The following is a 27,974-nucleotide window of genomic DNA, read 5'->3' on the forward strand; positions in this document are numbered from 1 at the left end:
GGGAGCCTGCTTCCCTCTCTCTCTCTGCCTGCCTCTCTGCCTACTTGTGATCTCTGTCTGTCAAATAAATAAATAAAATCTTTAAAAAAAAATAAATTATAGAAAGCTTACAAGAACAGTACAAGGAATACTGATATGTACTCTATCCAGATTTTCTGTTTACGTGATGCATGTACATATAGAGAGAGAAAATAGAATATATATATAGTATGTGTATATATGTATATTTTTTTATCTGAGCAATTTAAGAGTAAGGTGAAGGTATTTTGCCTCTTTACCCCTACCTACTTCATCTTTCATATAACCACAGCAGAATCGTCAAAATCAGGGAATTTAACATTAATACAGTTATCTTTATAATGAGCTTATACAACTCAACACCAACCCCCCCCCCCCCAAGAGTTCAATGAAAAACTGGGCAGTGGGCCTGAATAGACATTTTTCCAAAGAAGACACACAGATGGCCAACAGACACATGAAAAAGTGCTCAACATCTCATTGCCAGGGAAATGCAAATCAAAGCCACAACGAGATCTCGCCTCACACCTGTCAGAATGGCTACAATAAAAAAGCACAAAATGTAAGCAGTATTGGGGAGGGTGTGGAGAAACAGGAGCCGTCGGGCGCTGCCTGTAGGAAGGCAGACAGGCGCAGCCACTGTGGGAAACAGTATGTTGCGTCCTCAAAAAATTAAAATAGAAACACGTATGATCTGGCAATTCCACCGCTGCATATTTATCCAGAGAAAATGAAACTCTCATTTGAAAAGATGCATACACCCTGAGGTTTACTGGGCGTGGTTTGTAACAGCAAGATACGGAAGCAGCCCAAGTGCCCACGGACTGATGAATGGGTAGAGAAGGTGTGGTACACGCATACAGCGAAATACCACCCAATCACAGAAGGGAGAAGATCTTGCTATTGTGACAACGTGGATGGACCGAGAGGGTATCAGGCTAAGTAAAATAAGTCCAACAGAGAACGACAGAAGCATAAGATTCCACTCACATGGGGAGTTGAAGAAACAAAGCAAACGAGGGGGGAAAGAGACAAATGAAAAAGCCATACTCTTACATACAAAGCACAAACCGGTGGTTGCTAGAAGGTAGGTGCGGGGGCGGGGGGGGGGGGGGGGGATGGGCGAAATAGATAAAGGGGATTAAGAGCACACCTCTCGAGAGGATCCCTGAGCAATTACAGTGTATGCCTGAGACAGAGTGCCATATGTTTAGTACAGTCACACAAAAAAAGAAATCATGAAGTCATTTTTAGAAAGCTGTAAAAATAGTCGTCCAGTCCACAGCATATTTAATGTAAGTTGTATATTAAATTACAATGTTTATTTATTTATTTTTAAAGATTGTATTTATTTATTTGACAGAAATCACAAGCGGGGGAGTGGCAGGCAGAGGGAGAGGGAGAAGCAGGATCCCCGCTGAGCAGAGAGCCCAAGTTGGGGCTCGATGCCAGGCCCCCAGGATCATGACCTGAGCTGAAGGCAGATGCTTAACCCACTGAGCCACCCAGGCGCCCCATTTATAGAAACTTTTTTTTTTTTTAATGAAATTAGGATCACAAGGGGGTGAACTCCTTTCTGTTCTGTCTTTTGCTTATTTTAAGACATTTTAACTCATCAGGGTGTAACCTAAGGGGGCAATTCCCAACCTAGGTGTGCCATTGGGGGGCTCCCCTGCAGCAGCTACGAGGGGTCTCAGTCTCAGAACTGGTTGCAGATGTCAGACGGAAGTCCTACAGTCTGTGAGACGTGTCCTTTGCAGGTCTGGGATAGATTCAAGTTACCGTCTATAATGTCGTTCTCGCTTGCCTGCGCCCTGAAAGCTTTTGAGTATTTCAGCACTCCGATTACATACTACGTTTAAATATTCATTACCTTCTCAGCCCCAGCGTCAGAGAATACAAATATAGTGAAAACACCTCCCTCCCTGGAGGGGAGCAGAGGGTTTAGGTGTGGGTCCCCCGGGGTCTGTCCTCTGCGTTACACACGTGAGCACACAGAGAAAAACGTCTTTTTGTGGGGGTGTATTGTTTAAAGTCATCGAGGTGGTACTAAGTTGTAATTAAGCAAGCATCTTGGTTTTGTCATGTAACAATATTTTGGGGGGATTTCCTACCCGGTAAACATGTCTCTTTCTTATGGCTACATCGTGTTGGGCCGCTGGGGGCTTGGATGTACTTATCCCTGACTGATGACTATCTAGGCTAGTCTCCGTTTTTGTGACACCCCATCACACAGGGGGTCCTAGCTCTTTAGGGTGGGGGAGGGTTGCTGGGGAGGGGAGGGTGGTGGGGGGACACAGCTGGCTGCTTGGGAACTGCACACACCCCTGGGTGGGGCGAAGAGGAATCTTGACCTGGCTGTGGATGTCCTTGTCCCCTCACGGAAGGGGCCAGCCCCTGGGCTATGTCCCAGAGCTTAGGGAAAGCCTCAAGACAGGACAGATGGGTCAAAAGAATGCCATAAAAGACAGAACAGACTGGTTTGAGCTCTTACAAAAAGGTCAGCAGACTTTCAGCTTGAGCTAAGCCTACTGATTGCCGGGCATTGTCATTTTTGTCACGCCGTCTTGGCAGGCAGGGGCACGGCTGGCTTGGGGATCGTAGTGTTGACTGGGCTGGACCTTCCCTGGAACCCCTCCATCCAGGCCAGCGGGAGGGAGGGAGATTTGCAGTGGTGTTGGGAGCAAACGGAGGTGCTCCTGGGCATGGGGAGGGGGATGCTGGCAGGAAGGGGAAGCGTGTGGGGTCTGTGGAGGACCTTCATCATCGGTGGCAGGGGCCACACTCCAGCGGGGTTAGCGCTCCCGAAAGATTGTTCTCAAAATCATCTGCAGCAGGAAGAAAAGACCCAAGACCCCCAGGTTCAGAGAGGCTCTTGTGAGGCTCTTTCTCCAGAATCCCATGAAAGAAACAGACTGCATTCCTGAGCATAGAACAGTAACTTACAATGACAGCTCCGTCCCATCTGTCCTTTGAAGTGTCCTAAATAACCTCCCAGCCATTCGTAGACTTACCTTGCTCGAGATGTGCTTTCTGGACCCACGAGCTAAGAATGGCTTTACGTTTTTATGAAACGAACTAATCAGGTTTTTAGTTAATTAATTAAAATAGATTAATTAAAAGTCTCCAGGGACAAATTCTAAGTAATCTCTACACTCAATGTGGAGCTGGAACGCACGACCCTGAGATCAAGAGCCACCCATTCCACGGACTCAGCCAGCTAGGGTCCCTGGCTTTACATTTTTAAGTGGTTGAAAAAAGATTGAAACATAATATTATTTCCTGACATGTAAAAATTATGTAAGAGTCAGACGTCCGTACGAATAAAGTTTTATTGGCATGCAGCCACACTGTTCAGCGTTTATGAATGGTCGTGGCAGCTTCTATATGTACTACAGTGGCAGTGTTGGGTAGTTGTGTCAGAGACTCCCAAACCTGAAATATGTATTTCTTAGGTTTTTCAAGAGATGTCATTTATGAGTGTTTGTTCTTCCCCCATTAAAAGAAAAAAAAGTAATGCATGTTCGTGTTAGCAAATGCAGAAATGAATTTTTTAAATGCACCTGTCACACCCCTGGTACTTGTTTTTTTTTCACAAGCATGCCTGTGCCTCCCAGGGTCTAGCTGCCTACGTATTATGAAACTGGGAATATGTTGGCTCGCTCCTTTCTTGTGCTTTGGCTCTCACATCTGAAATAATTTGATGTATCCTAACGTATTTTCGCAAACTTCCTTCTGTTACCGAATTATGTCATAATTTAAACTCACTGGGACGTGTGGGCTGTTTCTAAGTTTTGAATATCCTTTATTTTGTATTTTGTATTTCTTGATTATCCTGAAGAGAAATTCCAAGCAACAGAATTCCTGGGCCTGTGGGTTTGGATTCCTGACACCAGACTGTGCTCCCAAGGGCAGAACTGGAGAGGAGCCCCTTCCCAACCTCTCCAGCAGGGCTGGGCATAATTATCATTAGAACATTTTCCATGACAGGTGGGAAAGGACTGGGCTTTTTCTTTTTCTTTTTTTTTTTTTAGATTTTGTTTATTTATTTGACACAGAGAGAGATCACAAGTAGGCAGAGAGGCAGGCAGAGAGAGGGAGAAGCAGGCTCCCTGCTGAGCAGAGAGCCTGATCCAGGACTTGTTCCCAGGACCCTGAGATCATGACCTGAGCCCAAGGCAGAAGCTTTAACCACTGAGCCACCCAGGTGCTCCAAGGACTGGGCTTTTAAGTGACATTTCTATGATCACTAGTATAATTTAATTTTCCCCCATGTTTATTAGCCATGTACATTTTTTCTTAAATTATCCCTTGTTCTTGGGTGCCTGGGTGGCTCAGTTGGTTAAGTGTCTGCCTTCGGCTCCGGTCATGATCCCAGAATCCTGGGATTGAGTCCCGCATCGGGCTCCCTGCTCAGCTCCCTGCTTCTCCCCCTGCTTGCGCTCTCTCCCTCTCTCTCTCTGACAAATAAATAAAATCTTTTAAAAAATCATCTCTTATTCTTTATCCATTGTTTTCTATTTATAATCTATTCTTAAATAGAAATAAAAACTGTTCTTATTGATTTGAAAGTGCTCTTTATATAGTAAGAATATTTATGTGAGTTAAAACGGAATGCTATAAAAACCCTTATTGAAGTGCACCTGGGGGGCTCAGTCGGTTAAGCATCTGCCTTTGGCTTGATCCTGGAATCGAACCCCTGGAATCGAGCCCCACATCGGGCTCCCTGCCTGGCAGGAAGCCTGCTTCTCCCTCGCCCACTCCCCCTGCTTGTGTTCCCTCTATCGCTGTCTCTTTCCCTCTGTCAAATAAATAAATCAAATCTTTAAATCAAATAAAAATAAATAAATAGGGGCGCCTGGGTGGCTCAGTGGGTTAAGCTTCTGCCTTCGGCTCAGGTCATGATCTCAGGGTCCTGGGATCGAGTCCCGCATCCGGCTCTCTGCTCAGCAGGGAGCCCGCTTCCCCCCCCCCCTCTCTGCCTGCCTCTCTGTCTACTTGTGATCTCTGTCTGTCAAATAAACAAATAAAATCTTTTAAAAATAAATAAATAAATAAATAAATAAATAAATAAACAGGATTCTCCATGTTACAATTGTAATGAACGTTTATGAACCAGACCCATCCATCCTCTCCTACCTGGAGCTGGCTTTGCTGTTTGCTTACACACAGGCGAATACTTTCCTTGTACCAGATCGATGCCCCGCCCCATCCACACCAAGCTCCAGGCAGCTCCCACCCGCGTGCCCAGGAGCAGACTCTGCAGATCCCCTGGGGCTCTTTCAGAATGAGGCGAAGTAGAGGAAGCCAGTGGGGTTCTCAGTTCCTACCATCAGGACCCCAGCCCCCTGGAGGCCAAAGATCCCCTGTGCGCCGCCCCCCACCCCTCCCCACCTCTCCTGTGGGACCCACACTCTCTAGGTGAAAGGCTGTGACCCACCTGGGTGAGCGCAGAGTCCTGCTGGGTTAGGCTCCAAATGATTTCAAAGTGATCCACGTCATGGATTTCTTCAAACGAGGCATCCCACCCTCCCCGGCGCAGCGTCTGGGTGAAGAAAAGAGTCAAGTAAGAGGCGGCAGGCTGGGGAGGGTGGGGGAGCGTCACCCGTGCCTGACATGTGCCAGGTGCTTGCTAACTATTTGTTGGATAAATGGCTCATGGTCTTGGGGTCCCTTGGGGTGAAGCAAAGAGGAAGGTAATAGGAGGACAGGACCCTCAACCTCTGGCCAGAAGCGGGGAGCTGGGGGTACCTGAAAAAACTCCCTAGACTGTCGGTGGAATTCAGCGGAGTCGTGTTGGCCCACAGTCACCAGCATGTGGCAGGCTGGACCCGAGGGCCGAGTCAAGGCTGCCTCCAGGAGCAGCTGGGGGCTGTTCCTCCGAGCGTCCTCCCTGATGCAGGGGTAGGCATGGGTCAGGACAGAAAGGAGGCTGCAGTTCACCCCTGGCCCTCCTGGGAGGGTCCCCCTCAGCTCAGGGAGGAGAGGGCAAATGACTCACGGGGTCAGGAGGAGAGGGGCGTTCTGAGTGGTGTGCACGATGGGCTCCAGGTCATAGATCCCGCTTACCAGGAAAAAACCTGTGAAGGGGAAGAAGAGTCAGAGGGTCAGGCTGCAGGTGGGGCCGAGGCTCCACGAAGCCAGGCCTCAAGCAGACCCGGAGGGTGGGGGGAGCACTATGGGGCCAGCCCAGCCTCCAGGACCAAAGGGGCAAGACCACGGTAGGGGGAGAGAAGCAAAGCTGGCCTGTCTCACAGGGCTCAGAGCCCCCAGGTCAAGCCCTCTGTGGCTGCTGGGATTTTGGGCAGCCGGTGTCGACCACCTGAGGAGGGCGAAGGCTGCCCAGCCAGACCTGCAGTCCCGTGAAAACCTTTGAGGTTGGGTGTGACTCCGTGCTTGGTCCAGTTGGCCAGGAGCATCATGGCAGCCAGGTGGGCCCCTGCTGAGTGTCCACAAAGGTAAAGTCCCCTGGGTCGGGTCAGAGAAAGCCAAATCTGCCTTCAGTTTCCTGAGTGCATCGGACCAGTACCAGAGGCTTCCAGTTTGCCTTCTGCTCCACAGCCCGGAGGAGGCAGCTGGCCTGCACCCAAGGCACTGAACCCACCATCCTCCCGCATTGTCTGACAAAAGGAAGATCTGCAGGGACACCCACTTATTGCACGGATATTTCTTCTGCACAAACACGACGCTCCGAGTCACCTGGTCTATCATCTGGTCCAGGGTTCCTGCACACAGAGCAGGAGCGGGGTCAGGGTCCGTAGGGGTGGCTCTCTCCCCTCCAAAACCCAGCAGCCTTCAAACCCGTAGGACCATCCTCATTACCTTTGGGGGCAATGTCATAAGCCACGACTACCACGGCCACTCCCCGTGCCGTCAGTGGGTCGACCATGAAGGCTGACATGTCCTTACTGAGGAAGGAGACAAACATGTGATAATGGAGAAACCTCAGCCACCAACCAGGCTCTTTCCTGGTCATGTCCACCCAGGGCTCCAGCCCTCTCTGGTCCTGTGTAGTATAAGGAAGAAGGTAGACACTGTCCTTACCTTATCACGTTAGCTCTGAAACCCTGGGGGCTTTACTTAACCTCTAAGTCTGCTTCCTCATCTGTAAAATGGGGACATCTACTTTCTCGTAGGTGCTGTCTTTGAGAAATGAAAATCAGATGCGTAGAGAGCTTTGTGGGACAATGGGTGAAGCCATAAATTCAGCTGCGAAGATGCCTATGCTTAAAGGGTCGTAGATCCTATAGCAGGAAACTCCTTAAGTGAGATCCTAGGGAACAACAGTGTCCTTGAAGATCTCAAGCATGCCTCTGCTTATCTTACGGTGATGAGCTGACCTGGGTTCCCCGGGGGCTCTCCCGCCGAAAGCCTCGTGTCCTGGGAAACCCCTTAGTCCCACGCAGGCCAGGAGGGTTAGTCACTGCAGTTTCCCTTTGACTGCGAGTACCTTGAACATACTTCTCCCCGGGTACAGTGGGTTAAATCATGTTCCTTCAAAAGACAGGTCCACGTCCTAACCCCAGCACCTGGGAATACGGCTACACAGTGTACAGAGCTGTCATTAGGGACCCCGAGGTGAGGTTATCCATGATTTAGGATGGACCTCAATCCTACGATGGGTGACGTTATAAGAGAGAAAGGTGGGGGGAGATCTGAGACACAGACACCGAGGAGGCCCGGTGAGAATGGAGGCAGAGACGGAAATGAGGAGACCACAGGGGCACCTGGGTGGCTCAGTGGGTTAAGCTTCTGCCTTCGGCTCAGGTCATGATCCCAGAGTCCTGGGATCGAGCCCCGCATCGGGCTTTCTGCTCAGCAGAAAGCCTGCTTCTTCCTCTCTCTCTGCCTGCCTCTCTGCCTACTTGGGATCTCTGTCAAATAAATAAATAAAATCTTAAAAAAAAAAAAATGAGGCGACCACAGCCAAGGAAACCCAAGAACCCCCCAGAAGCTGGAAGAGGCGGGAGCAGTTTCTCCCTGGAGCCTCAGAACGGAGCAGGGTGCTGCATGCACCCCGATCTCAGCCTTCTGGCCTCTGGAACCAGAAGAGAATGTGTTACAGTGATAAGCCACCAAGTTTGCGGTCATCTGTTGCAGCAGCCAAAGGGACTCCTACACCAGGGCAAGAAGAATTTCCAGATTCTGCTCATCCAGACCCCACTCACCTTCCACTCTGCCAGTACCCTCCGTGAAGGAACAGACAGAAAGGCAAGGCTGTAAAGACAGACAAAGGCATGGGGGCTGAGCCCAGGTGGCCAGGCCAGCCGAGATCTGCCCAGGGACAGCCCTCCCGATGGCCAACCTTCTGCAGCCACTTCTCCAGGAAAGTAGATGTCCAGTTTCTCCCCTTCGCCATCCCCGTAGGGGACATGCAGCAGGCTCTTCCTGGTGGCCCGGGCCTTCTTGGTGGCTGTGTCGAGAAACGGACAAGTCGCCATCAGCACAATCTGTGTAATTTCTCTATCATTTAAAGCAGAATCTTTTCTGCTGAAAGCCCCTTGGGGTGCACCAGTCAGTTCTAGCTGTCACTGTTTGCCCGAACGATGCTTCCCCAAGTCCTTAAGGTCATCTGAGCTGGGTTCCCAAGCATCACATGGGGGTGTGTGGTCAGTTGCAATGACAGCAGACTGGCCTGTCCAAGTGGGACCGATATGGTCTGCCAAGGTCTGTCTGGAAGGGCGCCATGGTTCTGAAGGGCACCCTCCGGCCACTGCTTCATTCCGGGGTTTTTGCAGGCATTACACTTTGCTTCGTGCTCCAGGAAGCGTCGACTTGTCCGAGTCTTCGGAAAAACAGTCTTCTAGGGAAGCAAGATATAATCTCACTTCAAGTAGGGGTGCCTGGGGGGCTCAGCTGGTAAAGCGTCTGACTTTTGATCTCGCCTCAGGTCACGACCTCACAGTGGCGGGATCGAGCCCCGCGTCGGGTCTACGCTCAGGTTCTCTCTCCCTCTCCCTGCCCTTTTGCTCCTCCCCGCTCAAGTGCTCTCTCTTTTTCTCTCAAAGAAATAAAATATTGAATCTCACTTCAAATAAATAGATAATAAAACAATATGGATATGTAATTGGATGCCAGGAGGGGAGAGGTGAGAATGATGTGGAAGTTGGCTATGACTTGGGCGGAAGAGAGGAGAAGGGGCATTGTTAGGGAAATAAATACCAGAGGCGAAGGGGTGGGGGGTGGGAGGGGAGTCTGTATATTCATGCCTTCCCCGAAGTGCTCTCCCTCAAAATCAGTGAAATGCAGGCAGCTTAGCTCCCTCCAACACTGGGCACTGGAGAGTTTAAATTGGTAAGATCTTATGAAAGACGGCTTGGAATTAGGTATCGAAGCCCAAGAAGATTGTATTCCTTGATTCCTAAGTCCCTATCCACATAGTTTTTATAAGGAAATGATCAGATATATTCCCAAAGACTTGTTTTAAAGATGCCCACAGTAATGGTATTTATAATAGCAAAATACTGGACATAGCCTCAGTGACCTATGATAATAGAAAGCTGCTCGGAGACATTATGGCCTATCTCCCTTCTTGGCTCTGTCATGGAGTCTGGCATTCACCACTCTTGATATACTTTTCGCTGTTTTTCCTGTCTGTCTGTTGCCTTCACCCTGAAGACAAGGGCTTTGTTTTGCCCGCCTCTGTATACCCAGGACTTGATAGGTAGTAAAAAAATTAAAAGAAAATTGTGTGATAGGAGCGCCTGGGTGACTCAGATGGTTGACCGTCTGCCTTTGGCTCGGATCATGATCCTAGGGTCCTAGGATTGAGTGCCACATTGGGCTCGCTGCTCAGTGGGGAGTCTGCTTCTCCCTCTCCTCTGCCTATGCTCTCTCTGTCTCTCTCTGATTCAAATGAATAAAGAGAAAAAAATCTTAAAAAAGAAAATTGGGTGATAAATATTTCAACAAACAGTGCTGGGTTAACCAAATATCCAAATGGAAAAAAAAAAAGTTTCTTGATCCCTACCTCACACCACGCCAGATCAGTTCCTGATGGACTATCTAAACATGAAAGAGAGGACAATAGAGCTCTTGAAAAAGAGAATAAGAGATCTTCATGATCTTGGGATATCAAAGACTACATAAGTAGGACCCCAAACACATTAATCGAAAAGGAAATGGATGAGTATTTCATGATGCAAAGAGCAGAACAGGTTGTGTAAATAGCACAGAGATTACGGTGATCTTCCTGATACTGAAATTGGTGGGGAGAGATGTGAACTTGGGATCCACGTCCCCAGAGATGCCCAGGTCCCCAGCCTTGGTGGCCGTGGTCCTGGGCCCAAAAGGAAAATAATGCTCCTCTGGGTTGGATGACCCTGGATCTCCAGAAGGGGCTAACTCACTGTGTAGAGATAGTTTGTATAAAGTGTGTCTGGGCAAGTGCGCATAAACTGCTAAAATGGGCGGTTGGCATTTTGGCTGGACTCTGGTCTTGGCCTTGGGCAGGGTAGACGCCCAGTTTCCCCATGCCAAAACCAGAGACCAGGCTGCCTTTGCAGGACAGGCAAAACCAGTTTGCCATCACTGACCATGTCTACTGACCACACACCCCGCCCCCCGCCATCCTTGGAGTGAGGAGACAAGAGAAGGGAACTTTTCTTAGGAGAGAGATGTGCTGTGCTATGCGCTATGGGTCCCCGCTCCCTCTCCTGTGGATGAGGGGGTGGAGACTTCCCAACTCCTAATGTTTCAAGTGACCAACTGCTCAGAAGGCCTGAGGTGTGATTCCTGCAAGGGTCTAATGACCAGGGGTGCCTGGGTGGCTCAGTGGGTTAAGCCCCTGCCTTCGGCTCAGGTCATGATCTCAGGGTTCTGGGATCGAGCCCCGCATCCATCGGGCTCTCTGCTCAGCGGGGAGCCTGCTTCTCCTGTTCTCTCTGCCTGCCGCTCTGCCTACTTGTGATCTCTCTCTGTCAAATAAATAAATTTTTTTAAAAAAGGTCTAATGACCAGAACAGGCCAGCCTCCCAGTGTGTCCATGTGCCACACCGGGCACCGACCACTATATAGGACACACTTAACGGAATGCATCTATTAGAGACTTTCAGTGACTCAAATATATTGCATTTGTGATTCTTTTTTTATTTTTTTAAAGATTTTATTTTATTTTTTTGACAGAGAGATCACAAGTAGGCAGAGAGAGAGAGGAGGAAGCAGGCTCCCTGCAGAGCAGAGAGCCCAATGCGGGACTCGATCCCAGGACCCTGAGATCATGACCTGAGCCAAAGGCAGAGCCTTAACCCATTGAGCCACCCAGGCACCCCTGCATTTGTGATTCTAATCTAAAGTGTTTAAGGGCACTTGGGTGGCTCAGTGGGTTAAGCCTCTGCCTTTGGCTCAGGTCATGATCCCGGGATCCTGGGATCCAGCCCTGCATCCGGCTCTCTGCTCAACAGGGATCCTGCCCCCCCCACCCCTCCCCACCCCCCCACCCCTCCACCCCTCCCCACCCACCCCCCACCACCGCCTGCCTCTCTGCCTACTTGTGATCTCTGTCAAATAAATAAATCTTTAAAAAAAAATAAAATAGTTTTAGTGGTACATTTTATGTCACGTGTACTGTATAGCACAAACAAAACTGGCGCTTGTATCTTCTGTGCCTTTGATTTTTCCTCTGGCTTTTCTGGTGGAGAGGAAAAAGCCCCCGCGAAGGGAGGAAGGGCCCTCTGAGATCCGGACCCCACCAGAGGCTGTCAATCACGAGGCTCCACCCACCTCACTGGCGATTGGTTCTCTTGGAGAAGGGCGTGGCTTGGGGGACTGGAGGCCGCAGGATGGTCTGAGAGGGAGGGAGCCCAAACTGCGGTTCAGCACAGACCTGCCTGCCTGCCTGCCTATTTACTCATCCGCCCATGCATCCACCCTTCCATGCATGCATCCATCCTTCATTTAGTGTACAATGTATCAGTCCTAAGAGTTGCGGTAAAACAAGTTTAAACTTACTGACAGAGGAAATAGTTCTGAAAACCGGCCCCTCCTCGCCCCCTTCTGCTCAGCAGTCCTGCGCGTCCAGCCTTAGCGAGGCCAGGTCTTTAAAGCGGAGAAAGGTCAACTACACATTAGAGCAGAACACTCCCCTACTGCAAATTACGAGGTCAGTGACTGTAAGCGTGAATGTAAACCAAAAGTAAGGGGGAAAAAAATTTTTTTTGAAGTCTCCCTGGTGCAGAAAAGGAAAAGAGAGCTTCCTCCCTCCCTTTTCTTCCAGTATTTATTTTGGGAAACTCATTGTAAATCCTTTCTCTACCCCTTTGAGGTGTATGTAAATATTTTTAAAAGCTAAAGAACTCTCTTGCCAGTTATACAAGCTAGGAATGTTTCTGTCCAGGACCAGAAGCCAGCACCCGTACCCCCAGATTCCATGGGAGGGCAGGAGCAGGTGTCTGGCTCCCAAGTTACAAGACTACCTCTTGCCTTGAAGAGACGGGGAATTTTCTTTTTCTTCTGGAGAATGGCAATTTGCAAGCCTGGGCCACCCTAGGTACTGGGTGGATTGTGGAAGAATCTGGGGGCTCTGTCAGGCTCTCTGGCTTGAGCACAGGTACCCTCTATCTTGAGAGCAGGTGTATCTGGTCTGCGATGGGGCATATTGCTGGCCTGTATAAAAGGGTGACGTTTCTTTCTGGGGTCTCTAGCAGCTCGCCTATGGGGCACGTCACAGTTCAGCTAACCCTTGTTCGATCATAACATGTCTTCTTTTCTCTCTCTGTCCTTCGTGGAGAGGCGTTCTGGCTTGACAGCAATTTTCCACTATTAGCGCTTGGTGTCGCTTTGCCGTGTCCTGTGAGTGTGACTGTGGGGCAGTCCTCAAGGCCACAGGCAGCACTGACGGGGTCTGGGGGATCCTGCAGCAGAGACCAGGCAGGGCTCCCTCCCTGACGCTGCCTCACCAGCCCCAGCCGGTCAGCCTGCTCCTTTCTCCCCTGGGCCAGGGGGCCCCCTCACGAGCTGCATGAGCTCGTCAAGCAGGGTGAGGTGAGGGAGGCCCTTGCTTTGGGGACAACATTGGAGTCAGGGGGTGCCACGAAAAACTCAGTAATGAACTCAGTAATGAAGATTGTTTTGGGCTGTAGGTTTGTGTCCCCCAACATCCCTATGTTGAAGTGTTGCTCCCTAACGTGATGGTACTGGAGAGAATAATTACCTCCGGGAGGTATTTGCTTTGGATGAGGTCATGAGGGTGGGGCCCCTGTCGTGGGATTAGCAGCCTTAAACGAAGAGGACGGAAGACCAGGGCTCTTCCTCTCTCCTGCTCTCTCTCTCTGCCAAGTGAGGACATATGGACAAGACAGTTGTCGGCAAGTCAGGAAGAGGACTCTCACCAGGGAACCAAACTAGCCAGCACCTTGATCGTGGCCTTCCCAGCCTCCAGAACGTGAGAAATAGATTCCTACTGTTTAAGCCACCCATTCGATGGCCTTTTTTTAGTGCAGACCAAGCTGACCAATATAAAGATAAATAATACTTACTTTAAAGAAGAGGTTTTTTTAAAAAGTAGGCTCTACGCCCAGCACGGAGCCCAGGATGGGGCCTGAACCCAGGACTCTGAGATCAAGACCTGAGCTGAGATAAAGAATTGGACACTCGGGGCGCCTGGGTGGCTCAGTGGGTTAAAGCCTCTGCCTTCGGCTCGGGTTGTGATACCAGGGTCCTGGGATCGAGCCCCGCATCGGGCTCTCTGCTCAGCAGGGAGCCTGCTTCCCTTCCTCTCTCTCTGCCTGCCTCTCTGCCTACCTGTGATCTCTGTCTGTCAAATAAATAAATAAAATCTTAAAAAATAATGATATTAAAAAAAAAAAAAAAAGAATTGGACACTCAACCGACTGAGCCATCCAGGTGCCCCAAAGAGAAATACTATTTAGAGGCAGTAAATATACATACATATTTTAAATCTCAAGTAATGCTAATGTCCATGGCCAACAAAATGTCAACTTTTTAAATAGAGACAGGCTGCAGCCCTGCACGGGCACGGCCGTTGTTCATTCCCCCGGCCCTCATGCCCCCCTGTTCTTGGGCTCATGTTCTGCACCCATGGAATGGGTCAGTGGCACCTGCAGCAACTCCAGGCCAACTACACACTGAAAACAGGAAGGTGAGTGGAATGTGAGCTTAAAGCTGTCCACGGTGTGGACAGCAATCATGGATGGGAGTCTCTGAGGGCAGCAGACAGCGCGCTCTCCTCAGCTCTTACCCCTCATGCGGAACTCGCTTTCTCAAGGGGGACAGATCTCCCTTCCCTCAAGACAATTAAGATAGACAAATAGGTTTTCGGGGTGGTTCAGTCAGCTGGGCATCTGTTTTTGGCTTGGGTCATGATCCCAGGGTCCTGGGATCGAGGCCTGGGTCAGGCTCCCTGCTCAGTGGAGAGTCTGCTTCCCCCTCTGCCCCTCCTCCCTGCTCATGCTCTCTCTCGCTCTCTCTCCCTCTCAAATAAGTGAATAAAATCTCTTTTTTAAAAGATTTTGTTCATTTGAGAGGGAGAGAGAGAGCACAAGCAAGGGGAAGGGCAGAGGGAGAAGCAGACTCCCTGCTGATCAGGGAGCCCGATGTGGGACTTGATCCTAGAACTCCAGGTGACCTAAATGAATAAAATCTTTAAAAACAATGGCTTTTCTACAAGCTCATGTAGGTTTCACCACACACTCTAGTTTATTGACCAAATAGTCACGTGTTTGGCACAGAACTGGGCCCTGCAGAGGGCTCTGAAGAGGCCAGGACACAACGCCACTCCACGTCCGTTGGGACAGGGAGGATACCAGTCTGTGCTGGAATGAACCTCCACGAGCCTGTTCTTCCAGAAGGATTATCTCAGTTTACAGAACCACCAAATCCAAGTGCTCTGTTCAGCCTGGGGAAACCAAGATTCACCTCGGGATTCCTCCACTCACTTACAGGGTCCCAAGCCCTGACTTCTTGAAAGAAACCAAAGTCTTCTTTGATTACAAATACCATCAACACCGAATGTTTGGGCCAAGGGGGAGACCTTTTGGTTTTTCACTCCGCCTCTCTGTGCCACTGTGGTCCGTCACCTGATGTGCCTGGGTATGCTGGCTGAGCACGGAGTAGAGGTGGATCATGGCGTGGAGGGGCGTTTCCTGGTTCCAGCCATCCTGCAGTGAGGGCTCCTGAGTGGCCCTGAGCAGACAAGGTTTGCCCAGCGCCTGGACTTTGGGAATTGCCCTGAGAGCCTCCCCCTGCTCCCTGAAATCTGAACGATTGCCACCTGCCAAAGTCCACCCACGGCAGCCATGGAGACAGTCCCCAGTACCCTTGTCTCCTAGGTGTGAGTACATCTTCAGGGTTTCTTCCGCTCCCTGTCGGATGACCCAACTGCTGGGGCAGTACTGATTCTCCAACTCCTGCAGAACACAGACAGAAGGCTGCATAAGACCTTTGTTCTCCACACTGTGCCCCCATCCCTCCTAATGGTCTAGATGCTTCTCTCCGCCTTGAGAAGCCGCCTCCCCAATATCTCAAGCTGATGCTCTCAATTTCCTTCAAGCCCCTCCCATCTCCAGCCTGGTCACCTACTCCTCACTCTCCTCCCAGCATCAATTAATTAGGTACTTCAGACACAATGTCGTGGGTGCTCTCAGACTCGTGGCCTAGAGCCACAGTCATGCTTTAACTAGTGGACAGCCTTAAAGGGGAGATGAGGTCCCATAAATGTCCTGGTTAATGCCACTGTGGGCACCACTCCTGCTGCTGGAGGCCAGGGAGCTGGGGGCAGGCCACTGCAGAGAAAGTTGATCTTCTCTGATCAGGCATGTTCCTTTTTTTTTTTTTTTTAAGACTTTATTTATTTCTTTGACAGAGACAGATCACAAGTAGGCAGAGAGAGGAGGAAGCAGTCTCCCTGCTGAGCAGAAAGCCAGATGTGGGACTCGATCCCAGCAGCCTGAGATCACGACCTGAGCTGAAGGCAGAGGATTTAACCCACTGAGCCACCCAGACGCCCCTGATCCTTTTTTTTAAAGAGTTTATTCACTTATTTTTAGAGAGAGAGAGAGAGAGAGCAAGAGAGCACACAAGCAGGGGGAGGGGCAAAGGGAGGGGGTGAAAATCTCGAGTAGATCCCCTGTCAGTGTGGAGCTGGACACGGGGCTTGAACCCACAACCTTGAGATCATGACCTGAGCTGAAACCAAGAGTCGGACGCTCAACTGGCTGAGCCACCCAGGAGCCCCTGACCAGGAGCCCCTGAGGGAGCAGGATTCTGATTGCAGGAGTCACAGCAAAGAAACCAAAGGTCAGTTTGGAAATGCTGTTGGGCCAGACTGCTGAGACACAGAGGTGCGGCAGGGAAGCTGGGGCTGGGGGAGAGGGTCTCGGATGTTAGGCTAAGATGTTCAGATGTAATGCAGAGAGCAACGAGGAACCAGATTTTGGATAAGGAGGTCAAAGGCAAGGAGAAAGAGTGGAGACTAAGATGGGGAATTTGCAGACAGGGTGGCTTCATGGAAGGGTCTTGAGCTCTGGAGTCAGATGGGTTGAGTGTCATCCAAGCTCCAACAACATTTAGAGGCTGTTTTCCTCTGGACAACTCACTTACCCTCTCTGGGTCTCAGCCCAAGGTTGAAGGACATAAGGCATGTAAATGAAGTAAAACTAACCCTTCAAGTGTGGGTTACTGCCTCCTCCCGCTGAACAAGAGTCTTGGCCAGCATTCTTTACATTGTACAATATGTGTCTGTAGGGCACCTTGTCGTCCCTCACACACACTGAGTGCAATCATCGTCTTCACACCTGTTATGTATGGTAACAATAATGCAGTGGGTTTTTGAGAGTTCCCTGGTAGTGCAGGGGTGTGTGTGTGTGTGTGTGTGTGTGTGTCAGAGAGACAGAGCATTTCTTGGGGGTAGTAAGCATAATTTATCAAATTCTCAGGTGTATCAGGGACCAGGAAAACAAACAAACGAAGGAACGAACAAACGAACAACAACAACAACAACAACAACAACAACAACAAAAACCCGAAAAAACCCAGAACAGTGCCTGAAATTCCGGGAAACTAGTTAGGAAACTACAGTTGAGTGACAATCAGAGCGCGTGCTTTGCCTGGGTGGTTTCTAGCCCAAGGATCACGGTCAGGAAACAGCAGCCTTTCTGCATCCTCTCCGTCCTCCATCCGCATGGGGGACCCTCGGGTCAGGTCGGGAACCGTGGCCCTCTCTATGGATGCGAGCACAGCTTCGGTTTTCTCTGCCCTTGAAACCAGGCTCACCGAAGCCTGCCCGTGGCCAGAAGCACACCCAGTCAGGGCGCTAAAGTCTTCGGATCAGGCACGCAGGTGCCCCCCTTGCCCTGGAGAGCGCAGGGTCTACGCCCGCCTGAGCTCCGCTGCTGGCACCGCATCTAACCTCCGCACCACGCGGCCCGCCCCGCAGCCCGCCTACCTCTGCAGAGAGCTGCTTCCAGGGAGCCTCGGCTCGGGGTCCGCGGCCGGGGACCTCCATCGTCCTACCGCGGCCGGCCAGAAGGCCACCCCGGCTATTTATACGCGGCGGCGGGGCCCGGGCCCGCCCTCCCGGTGACGCGAGCCCGCAGGGGCCCCGGGGCCGCCCACGAGGGGCGGGCTGCGGTCGAATCTCCCGCCCGGCCGCGGCCGCTCGCTGATTGGCTCCGGGGCGCCGGCGCCGGCTCCCGATTGGCCAGTGCGCCGGGGATAAAAACGGAGCGCGCGGGAACCCGCGCCGGGCTGCTGGGCTGTGGCACCGGAGAGACCCCGAGCTGCAGGCTTTCCGGGGCGCCATGAGCTGCATCAACCTGCCCACCGTGCTTCCCGGCTCCCCCAGCAAGACCCGGGGGCAGATTCAGGTGCCGCGCGGGGACGGGATCCCTGCACGCGGGAGCTGGAGCGGGGTCCGGGTGGGGGGGTTGTGGCGGTGGCGGTGGCCGGGCGTCCGTGCATGGCGGGCCCCGAAGTGAACCTCGCCTTCCCTCCTAGGTGATTCTAGGACCCATGTTCTCAGGAAAAAGGTAAGTAAGTCGCGGCCTCGTGGGGACCGCCTTCTCCCCCATCCCCTCCCCTCCCCCGGGCCGTCCTCCTCCCCTGGCGCCTCTCCGGGGCCCGCCGCCGCTCTCAGACAGCAGCCCCAGCACAGCCCCCGCGGCCGGACGGCGCGTGCCCGCCCGGGATGCTGCTGTTCCCGGGATCCGGCCCTGGGCAAGGCGTCCCTTCCGTAAGAGTCGTTCCACCACCGCTCCCTCCTGCCTCTGGCTGCAGCTGCGGACGGTTTAGCCTCGCACCGAAGCCCTCTCGGAAAGGGTCAGCCAAGTCTTTCAATGCTTTTTGTGATTCAATTTTTAAATTCTTTTAAAATCGCGTCTACCATGGGCCAGGTCCTATGCGCCCTGCAGTATGGGCAACCGCCCTCCCCCACCCCCGCCTGCCGATGTGACTGTTTCCTTAGTTTACACACTAAGGAGTCAGACCAGGACACCTTTGCTCCCCTGATGTGACGGCACCATCACCTGACCTAAGCAGGACTAGCCAGCCCCCTGAGAATTGCCCTCTGCCCTGGGGTGGGGGTGGGGGGGGTAACTCCAGTGCAAGCTCTAGGCTCTGGGAGAGAGATTTTCTTCTTGCGCAAAAAAATTTTATGAAATCAGTTCCGACGAGGTGAAGGCCTCCGGGATGAGACTGCTTTGGAAGGCAGTCTGGCCCCTCTCCTCCACGTGGGGCTTTTGCCTCTGCCCGCTCCACCAGATCCCTGAGACCCTCACCCCTCCATCCCCTCCCTGGGCCAACTGGGGGTCATTCCTTGCCACCCTCCCCAAGGAGAACACTTACCACCTCAGCACGCCTCTATTTTTCCATTTTTCCCGGGCTCCCTGACTGCTCTCGCCGGTATCCCTCTCAGGCCTAGACTGCGGACGCCCAGAGCACCGGCCCTCTGTCCTCTCTCTGTCCATTGGTGGGTCTCAGGCTGCAGACCCCTATAAGGTGGTGGGACGCCCCGCATGTGCTAAGGGGGTCTTCCTCGCCCACTGTCAACACCGTGGGGCTCACGGAGGGCCCTGCTCTTGCAGTACGGAGCTGATGCGAAGGGTCCGCCGCTTCCAGGTCGCCCAGTACAAGTGCTTGGTGATCAAGTACGCCAAGGACACTCGGTACAGCAGCAGCTTCTCCACGCATGACCGGTGAGTCCCTGCCCACGTCTGTCCTGTCACACGACTGCCCCCCCCCCGCCAGAAGCCTGGTGAAAATTCCCAAGGGCCCAGAACACACCATCAGAGCTCTCTTTTAGCAGGAATGGTTAGTAATGCTGATGCCTGGCATCGAAACACGGCAACTCCGCAAACTTTCAAAGTCGCTTGGCCAGGGGTCGTGGACTTGGCCTTGCGCGGAGTTCTAGTCCAGCGTTCTTAACCAGGGGAGCTTTTGCGCCCCCGTCCCCGGAAGTCCATTTAGCAATGTCTGGAGACAGTTCCAGTCTTCACGACTGCAGTGGGGGAGGGTCACGGGATGCTTCCAAACCGAACATCCCACAACATGCAGGACAGCCCCACGGCCAGTATCTATCCTGCCGCAGTTGCCAACAGTGCTGTGCTGACGGCTGTGCGGTGGCAAACTGGTTTCTTTGAACCTGCATGTTGTTTTTCATTTGACTTTGTCATCGTTATAGCCTGGCTCACTCTCGGTTGTCGCGTGGTCTTCATGCACCTGCTTTTATGTTTATCTGCCTGCGCCCTGAGGACGTTTCTGTTTGCCACGTGAGGAGGGGAGGGAAGGGGAAATTAAATTGGCTCTTGCCTGTTCCTTGGCTACGGATCAAGGCCTGAGATTTCTGAGCCTGGGACGTGATCTCTGTACTCAGGGCTTGTCCCACTGAAACCCACCCCCCCACCCGTGGCAAAGTCATGCTGTGCCACAAAGCTTGCAGCTTGGGAACCTCAGAATGGCCCCATGTGTGTAGCCTCGGGGTGGCAGTGTGGGGTCTGTGAAGCCAGGTGGGGGGTGGGGTGGACAGTGCCTGGGACTCAGAGCTAAGTGGGAGGCTTTGGGTGCCACGTGCTTCCGGCCGTGCTGTCCCATGCTGGTCATTTCTGCCGTCCAGTTTGCTTCCGCCCTAAAACATGCCGTTCTGCTGCTGCACCACGCAAGGGCGGTGGGAGCAGAGGAGGCAGCAGTGTCCCAGGAGAAGTCAGGCAGACAGGGGCCCCTGGGAGCTCTCTGACTCGGGCTGCAGAGGCTGGGATGGGCCACTGCTGGGACGGACAGGCTGCGGGGCCTTCAGAGAGTGCCAGCGGCCTTCAGCTCAGGTCATGGTCCCAGGGTCCCGGGGAACAGGGAGTCTGCCCCCACCCCCGCTGCCGCTCATGTGCTCCCTCTCTCGAATAAATAAACAAAATCTTGAAAGAGGGGGGCGCCTGCCTGGCTCAGTTGGTTAAGCATCTGCCCTTGGCTCAGGTCATGATCCCAGGGTCCTAGGATCGAATTCTGCATCGGGCTCTCTGCTTAGTAGGGAGCCTGCTTCCCTTCTTCTCTCTGCCTGCTGCTCTGCCCCCTTGTGATCTCTGTCTGTCAAATAAACAAATAAAATCTTTAAAAAGAAAAAAATAATGGCTCTCGGTGTGGGGACAGGTTGGGTTGGAACCTTCCCACACATGGCCTTTGGCTTTCAAACATTTCTGGATATGGTTCTCCCCACTGGGCACACAGGACAACAGTGTGACCTTGGATTTGAATCTTGGCTCTGCCAGTTAATAGCTCTGTGATGGTGGAAAAGTCCTCCGACCTGCCAGAAGAGCCAAATGGATTGAATTCTTCTTCGGCAGTGCTGGCTGGGGTTCTGGGCTTATCTCTGCAGGGACACACAGGGCTGAGTCTGGTGCCCAGCCTCCGCTCATTACCACACTGCACCTTCCAGAGCACTTTAGCCTTGAGTGGGCTCCTTAGTCCATAGAAAGAAAGAAGCAAAAGATTAAATTTTAGGACCACATTGACAGAAAGACAGCTAGAATGCAGCCTGAGTTGTATTTAGGTGTTCTTTTTCCCATTTTTAAAAGAAATTAAAGCATTCCACCTGCCCAGCCCACACTGAACAGAAGTGGAGCCTTGAGTCTCCGTTAAGCGTTGGAATGTGCATTGTTAACTTCTAGTTTGGTGCATCAAAGGAAACAGCTTGGGTTGAATGACTGGTTTTCTGAACATGGGCCTTTATCCTCCCCAGAGGCTTCCCACAGGCACTAACTTCAAGCCCCAGCCCAACAGTGCAGCTGCTTGGCGGGTAGGGTGGTCCCGGGAGCTGACCCTCAGTCCCAGCATTCACGTTTCCGCTCCCTGGCCTTGCTCACCTGCTGGCTTTCTCTCCCCAGGAACACCATGGAGGCACTGCCAGCCTGCCTGCTCCGTGACGTGGCTCAGGAGGCCCTGGGGGTGGCTGTCATAGGCATCGACGAAGGGCAGTTTGTAAGTTGGCCTGTCCTGGCATTCTGCCTACGAGCACCCAGTCTGTCCCCCTTCCTCCTTTGTTGGTTCTATCTCTGATCTTTTAGTAAGCAATGTTAACTTGCTTCAGCTTGTGTCTGAATGCCCTTGGATTCTCCATACTGCTTTTCATGTTTGAAGGGATTTATTTTACCTTCTTAAAAAAAAAAATATCTGTATCTATAAAAGGGTCGCTTAGCCATTAAGCATCTGCCTTCAGCTCAGGTCATGATCCCAGGGTCTTGGGATCGAGTCCCACATCGGGCTCCCGCTTGGCAGGAAGCCTGCTTCTCCCTCTCCCACTCCCCCTGCTTATGTTCCCTCTCTTGCTGTGTCTCTCTCTGTCAAATAAATAAATAAAATCTTAAAAAAAAAAAAAAAAAGCTGGGGGTCGGCATCTGGGTGGCTTAATCGGTTGAGCCTCTGACTTGATTTTGGCTCAGGTCATGACCCCAGAGTCATGAGATCGAGCCCTATGTCAGGCTGCGCTGGGCATGGAGCTGCCTAAGATTCCCTTCTCACTCACCACCCCACTAAGAAAAAATATATATACATATATTTACAGTGAACAACAACAATAAAAAAATCCGTTTTCTTAGGGTGCCTGGCCTGCTCAGTCTGTAGAGCCTATGATTCTTGACCTTGGGGTTATCAGTTCAAGCTAATTTCTCAGCGCTGGTACGTAAGCAGTGCTCTGTTTGCCTCCCCGTTGCTTCTGGCTTGTTTGTTATGGATTTGTTTCTCTTCTTTGGAAGTGTACCCTACAGGAGCTCTTCCAGCCCAGGACGTTTGAGCGGGAAGCTTTCTGAGTCTTGGTAGGAAAACGTCTTTATTTTGTTCTGTAGGATAAGCAGGGTGGCAAAGGGTAGCTTAACGATGGTCTTTCCCTATGGCTTTGGAGAAGCCCCTTCCTGCCGCTACAGAGGGGCGTCGCCGGTGTGTGGCTGCCTTCCTGAGCAGGTGACTGGTGTCCTGGGCGGTGTTGTGTTTAGTTTGGTGACTGGTGCGTCTTTTACATTTGAGCGCCTGTGCCTTCTTGCCTGGCGGGGAGGATGCAGCCACTACCCGTCCACATCTCCTCACCTTCTGGTAGGTGTTCTGGGAACATCTCCCAAAGCGTGTGTGGTTTCAAAGACTAATTTCCATTTGGGATTTTCAGGTAGTTCTTTTCGCGTAACTCCCGCTCTCAGTCTCATATCCTTGTTTCTGTTTACGGATGTACTGTTTGTTCTAACCGCTGCCGTTCCTTCCCTTGCCTTTTGGAAGATCTTGTGTGAAAGACTTTTCCGGCCCAGTCTCTTCCTTTCTTGAAGCGTGTGCACCGGCTTGGGCACATGGTCCCTTTTACTGTATTTTACTCCACCTCTATGCCCTGAAATTCTTGTGTGTGTGGCGGGGTGGGGGGGGTCGTCACTGCTGCAGGGAGAACCCACATTGCGGGACCCAGGGGCGTCTCGGGAGGGCTTTGCGTATGGGGCTCATTCTGGGGAGGATTTTAGGAGGTTGGCTTAGCCCTTGATCCAGGGCCCTCAGGAAGCGGGGTGATCCTGCCCGGCATCCTAAACCTAATTATGTCACACTGGGGCGCGGCTGTGGGTGCCGCTGGGGCTGCCCTTCTCTTTTCACAACCCAGAAAAACAACCCCAAAACCCATTACATGTTGGTTCTATATCTGTCTAATCTTTATAGGCGTACTTTTTTTTTATTAACATGGAATGTATTATTTGCTTCAGGGGTGCAGGTGTGTGACTCGTCAGCCTTACACAATTCACAGCACACACCCTCCCCAGTGTCCATCACCCAGTCACCCCATCCCTCCCACACCCCTCCTCTCCAACAACCCTCAGTTTGTTTCCTGAGATGAAGAGTCTCTTATGGTTTGTCTCCTTCTCTGGTTTTATCTTGTTTCATTTTTCCCTCCCTTTCCCGATGGTCCTCTGTCTTGCTTCTCAAATTCTTCATATCAGCGAGATCATCTGATAATTCTCTTTCTCTGATTGACTCTTTTGCTTAGCGTAAGATCCTCTAGTTCCATCCACATTGTTGCAAATGGCAAGATTTCGGGGTGTTTTTGATGGCTGCATAGTATTCCATTGTGTATATATACCACATCTTCTTTATCTGTTCTGTAGGCGTACGTTTTTCTTTTCTTTCTTTTTTTTTTTTTTTTTAAGATTTTATTTATTTATTTGTCAGAGAGAGAGCGCATACACACAAGTAGGCAGAGCGGCAGGCAGAGGCAGAGAGAGAAGCAGGCTCCCTGTGGAGCAAGGAGCCCAATGCGGGAATCGATCCCAAGACCCTGGGATCATGGCCTGAGCATCCCTGTAGGTGTACATTTTTAAAGAGGGGGTTCCTATCACGTTGTGTGGCTGTTTACCCGTGTCCGCAAACGTCCCCGCTAGGAGGATGTACCCGTCCTTCCAAATGTTTACAAACGCACCATATCTTTCTTATGCGAGCCCCCTGGCATGTGCCATTTCAAGGCTGTGATGGACGTCTTCTGTCCGGTGTACTGGGGTTTATCTGTGAAGTGGAATTGCTGGTCAAAGGGCCAGTCCCATCCATCCATCCATCCATCCATCCATCCATCCATCAGTACTTTCCGGGCCTATGCCCCATGCCAGCCGTGTTCTTGGTGTTGGGGATCCAGTCAGCGTCTCTACCCCTGTGCTTACACTCTAGCCCAGGGAGAGAATGACGTCATAGGTCAGGTGGAGACAACTGGGGGGAAAGGCACATCAGGGGGACAGAGCTAAGGTGGGGCGGTCAGAAAGGGGCCTGCAAGAGAGCCAGGGAGTGAGCGGCTGGCTGGTGGCATGTGTCTTGGGTAGGAGGGAGGTGGGTGGCTCCGGGCAGGAGAGTGGACGGCAGGTGGAGAGGTCAGTGTGACTACGAGGCCTTTGGAGAAATCCCCAGGAGAGAGGCGTGAAGGGCGGGTGCTGGAGTGTGCCCACGAGTGCACACACGTACACACCAGTGCACACACACCCATACACCCTACTCCACTGCATTTCTCTTTTGTTTCCAAGACCCTCGTAGTCCTGTTTCCATGTTTATCCGCTACCCTTTCTTTCTCCTTGATGACACAGGTGCAAATCCCCTCCAAGGCTTCCTAAGCTTGGCTCTGGGCTCTTTCCCCTGCATCGAAGCTCCTTTAGGAAGCTGCTCGCCGCTGGTTGCCCGGAGGTATGGACCGGGCAGCTGGACGCCAGTGGGCCTGTTCTCCACCAGCAAGAACCTCTGCTGGTACTTTCCCTCCTGGGTGCCCCTGCTGTAAATTTTTGTGTTCACCAAAACAACCTGAAATTTGCTAACTGCTTGGAAGTTCTATTTTATTTTTGTTTATTTATTTTTTAAAAGTTTTTATTTATTTAAATAATCTTTATACCCAGTGTGGGGCTCAAACTCACGCCCCTGAGATCAAGAGTTGCACGCTCTTCTGATTGAGCCAGCTGGGTGCCCTGAAGTTCTATTTCGTTTTAAGATTTTATTTATTTATTTGAGAGAGAAAGAGAACACAGCAGGGGGAGCCGCAGAGGCAGAGGGAGAAGCAGGCTCCCTGCCGAGCAGAGCCTGATGCGGGGCTCGATCCCAGGACCCTGAGATCATGACCTGAGCGGAAGGCAGAGGCTTAACCCACTGAGCCACCCAGGAGCCCCTATTTATTTTATTTTCTTTTAAAGATTTTTTTATTTATTGGGAGGGGGGGGGCTCTCTATTTCCTGACTGAGAGATCCTGACTTAAGCGGAAACCAAGAGCCAGAGGCTTAACCGACCACGCCCCCAGGCGCCCCCTAGAGTTCTGTTTTAAGCTTAAGCTGCGTTATTTGCCGAGGGCTGCTGTGACAAGTAGCACAGATGGGGCAGCTCACGCAGCAGAAACTGATTCTCTCCCAATTCTCAAGGCTGGAAGCCTGAAATCAGGGCGTGGGCAGCTCGTTTCCTTGTGAGGACTTCCAGGCCCCTCCCCTTCGCTTGCGGATGGCCAGCCTCCCTCCGTGTCTCCATCCAAATGGCCCCTTCCTGTAAGGACAGCAGTCATATGAAATTGGCTGAACTCATTTTAATGGGGTGGCATTTGCAAAGACCCTACCTCCAGATGAGGTCATGTTCTGAGGTACTGGAAGTTAGGGTTTCAACGTGAATTTGGGGGGTTGGAGGGGACACAGGTCAACCCATAACATCACGTAAAGATGAATAGCAATAGAAATCAACGTCAGTAGCGAGCTTCCTGGCGGTGTTCTATGGGGTGCTGGCCATGTGCCCACCATGTCCTTACCTTGGAGACCTCGGGAACCCCTGCTGGGGACCCCTTCCCAGGGAGGTGGCATGTGAGCTGGGGACGATGTGAGCTCTTTGAATGTTGGCGTCGGCGCAGTGGGCAGGAGGGGGGCTGAGGCCCTCCCAGGACCCCATACCTGGGAGTGGAAGGACAAGTGTCCTGACGTTATGCCTCCGTGTGGCGGCGGGTGAGGCACAGGGAGGCTCATCTCTGGGTGGTTTTGCACCTGCCCCCACCCAGGGATTATTTGGCAAAGTCTAGAAACTGTTTTCTCTGTGACAACTTAGAAAAGGGGGTGTTTACTGGCCGAGAGCCCCTTGCAGACTGGGAGCTGCATTTCTGTGACCCGCAAAGCATGGGTGAGCATGCCAGAGTCAGTGTGGGTGGGGCGGGGGGTGCCTCTGTAGCTTGGGCCTGGCCAGCCCTATGGAGGGTAACGAACGGGATTTGGCTTCAGCTGAGTCCTACTCGAATTGCTCTCGGTTTTCCTACAGTCACCTTCGAGGACCTTGTCTTGCTAACTGTCCAGGTCCCGGTAACCTCACACGCCGATAAATGGGCCAAGCCCAGCCTAAACGGCTTGGGGAGAGACCCGCTGCCTCGAGACAAGAACGTGCCTGTTCACACAACCAGAGACCAATCCAGTTAGACAAACGCGGCCCACTGGAGGCAGAATGATTGAGCAGGGAAAACTCACAAAGGACCTGCAGAAACAGCCCTGGGCCACTTAGCATGACAGCTGATTGACAAAGTGAACACAGGGCCTGCTGTGTCCTCCTGCTCTGTAAGGCGCTGGCAGAGCCCTGACCCCCCTAGAGGCATCAGAGGGCACATCACTGTTTGAGTGCCTGACGTCCCCCCCACCCTCTGCCCCCTTCCAGTTCCCAGACATCGTGGAGTTCAGCGAGACTATGGCCAACGCCGGGAAGACCGTGATCGTGGCCGCACTGGACGGGACCTTCCAGAGGAAGGTGAGGCATCTGATCCCGGCTTTGGAGGGGCCTGGGCAGGAGCAGGGGCAGATCCGCCGGCTTCGATGACGGGGGCTTGCCACTTAGAAGCACTTTGGGCCTGCCTCGTCCTAGCGTCCTGGAGGGGGCACGCAGGTGAGCACGACCCAGCTCCCGGCTTGCCCCGGGTACATCCAAGGGTGTCAAGGGACAGCCCACCTGGCCAGGTGGATGTGCTCACATGTGCTCACCTGCTGTCCTTTGCTGGGAGCGTAGGCCTTTGGGACCATCCTGAACCTGGTGCCCCTGGCGGAGAGCGTGGTGAAGCTGACGGCGGTGTGCATGGAGTGCTTCCGGGAGGCCGCGTACACCAAGCGGCTAGGCTCGGAGAAAGAGGTAGCCCGCACCTGCCTGCCCGGGGGCGCGGGGTGGGGAGAGGCCCGCAGGCGCCGTGCCCCGCCTCAGGCCGCGCCCTCTGCGTCCGCGGCCAGGTGGAGGTGATCGGAGGAGCAGACAAATACCACTCCGTGTGCCGCCTCTGCTACTTCAAGAAGGCCTCGAGCCTGCCCGCCGCGCCGGACCGCAAGGAGAACAAGGAGAACTGCCCGGTGCCGGTGCCCGCAAAGCCCGTGGAGGTGGCGGGAGCCCGGAAGCTCTTTGCTCCGCATCAGGTCCTGCAGTGCAGCCCCGGCAACTGAGGCTCGCCGGCCCGCGGCCGCCCCCTGCCGGCCGCCCGCGCCGCCCCCCGCCGGCCGCCCGCCCCGCCCCCGCGCCCCCCGCTGGCAGCCGCGCGGCCCGCCGCGAGGAGGAAGTGGGGGCGGGGCGAAGACGGGACTTTCTGCCTCCCGCCGTGCGGGCCTCGGGCAGGTGGTCTACGCGTCCCGGTTCCCCCTTCCCTGGTTCCCTCCCCTCACGAGCTAGCGTCCGGCCGCCGCAGTCAGCCCCACCCCCCACCCTCCGGGGGGAGGGGCGGAACCACACACTGTGGCGACTTGGGCGCCCATGGCTTCTTCCCCCTTGTGGCTTTCGCCCTTGAGTTTCTGTTCTCACTGGGAAGTCCGTGCGCCAGTACCTCCCGCGCAGACCCAGCCTCGGCCCACGAAGAGGTTTCTGTCTCTGCTTGGGACTGACTCCCGGCCCCCAAGGGTGGCTGGACGTGGGTCCTCCTGCTGCCTACACCCCCGTGATCATTTTCTCCGGAATTACAGCTTCTCTCACACGGGAGACCCTTAGCCTGATGGGGCTCAGGTCCCAGGGGCTTCTCTTTTAAAGCTGGGGGGATA

The 27,974-nt window shown here is 52.7% G+C and overlaps 2 protein-coding genes across 4 annotated transcripts; one reads left to right on the forward strand and one right to left on the reverse strand.

Moving 5' to 3' along the window:
- Positions 1-1,546: 1,546 nt before the first annotated feature.
- Positions 1,547-17,527, reverse strand: AFMID (arylformamidase). 2 transcript variants are annotated; one of them, XM_032870491.1, is made up of 11 exons: positions 17,420-17,527; positions 15,293-15,383; positions 8,324-8,431; positions 8,187-8,235; positions 6,841-6,926; positions 6,671-6,743; positions 6,389-6,486; positions 6,020-6,098; positions 5,770-5,911; positions 5,459-5,563; positions 1,547-2,846 (listed from the first exon to the last, which is right to left on the reverse strand). In XM_032870491.1, the coding sequence occupies exons 1-11, from the start codon at positions 17,477-17,479 to the stop codon at positions 2,814-2,816; spliced, it is 924 nt and encodes a 307-aa protein (XP_032726382.1). In that variant the 5' UTR covers positions 17,480-17,527; the 3' UTR covers positions 1,547-2,813. The 2 variants fall into 2 exon arrangements, with proteins under 2 accessions (XP_032726382.1, XP_032726381.1); XM_032870490.1 differs by having other exon boundaries at positions 6,371-6,486.
- Positions 16,152-27,555, forward strand: TK1 (thymidine kinase 1). Of its 2 annotated transcripts, none has more exons than XM_032870493.1 (7): positions 16,152-16,272; positions 17,971-18,002; positions 19,056-19,166; positions 21,345-21,438; positions 26,623-26,712; positions 26,968-27,087; positions 27,183-27,555. In XM_032870493.1, exons 2-7 carry the CDS (start codon positions 17,986-17,988, stop codon positions 27,387-27,389), a joined length of 639 nt encoding a protein of 212 aa, XP_032726384.1. In that variant the 5' UTR covers positions 16,152-16,272; positions 17,971-17,985; the 3' UTR covers positions 27,390-27,555. The 2 variants fall into 2 exon arrangements, with proteins under 2 accessions (XP_032726384.1, XP_032726383.1); XM_032870492.1 differs by lacking the exon at positions 16,152-16,272 and adding an exon at positions 17,709-17,840.
- The last annotated feature ends 419 nt before the right edge of the window (positions 27,556-27,974 follow it).

The sequence above is a fragment of the Lontra canadensis genome, unplaced genomic scaffold (genome assembly GCF_010015895.1).
Source record: "Lontra canadensis isolate GAN:19392208 unplaced genomic scaffold, GSC_riverotter_1.0 scaffold41, whole genome shotgun sequence".
NCBI classification, from domain to species: domain Eukaryota; kingdom Metazoa; phylum Chordata; class Mammalia; order Carnivora; family Mustelidae; genus Lontra; species Lontra canadensis.

What these genes read in the sequence shown, in the direction of transcription:
- AFMID (XM_032870490.1), bottom strand. Translation starts at nt 17,479, where the DNA reads ATGGAGGTCCCCGGCCGCGGACCCCGAGCCGAGGCTCCCTGGAAGCAG. An exon ending in GGGTACTGGCAGAGTGGAAG is followed by an intron (nt 6,927 to 8,186) that starts GTGAGTGGGGTC and finishes CTCCTTCCTCAG; the next exon opens with TAAGGACATGTCAGCCTTCA. An exon ending in AGGTTTTCACGGGACTGCAG is followed by an intron (nt 6,099 to 6,370) that starts GTCTGGCTGGGC and finishes TCCCCTTCACAG; the next exon opens with GTTTTTTCCTGGTAAGCGGG.
- TK1 (XM_032870492.1), top strand. Translation starts at nt 17,775, where the DNA reads ATGAGCTGCATCAACCTGCCCACCGTGCTTCCCGGCTCCCCCAGCAAG. An exon ending in AGACCCGGGGGCAGATTCAG is followed by an intron (nt 17,841 to 17,970) that starts GTGCCGCGCGGG and finishes CTTCCCTCCTAG; the next exon opens with GTGATTCTAGGACCCATGTT. An exon ending in GCATCGACGAAGGGCAGTTT is followed by an intron (nt 21,439 to 26,622) that starts GTAAGTTGGCCT and finishes GCCCCCTTCCAG; the next exon opens with TTCCCAGACATCGTGGAGTT.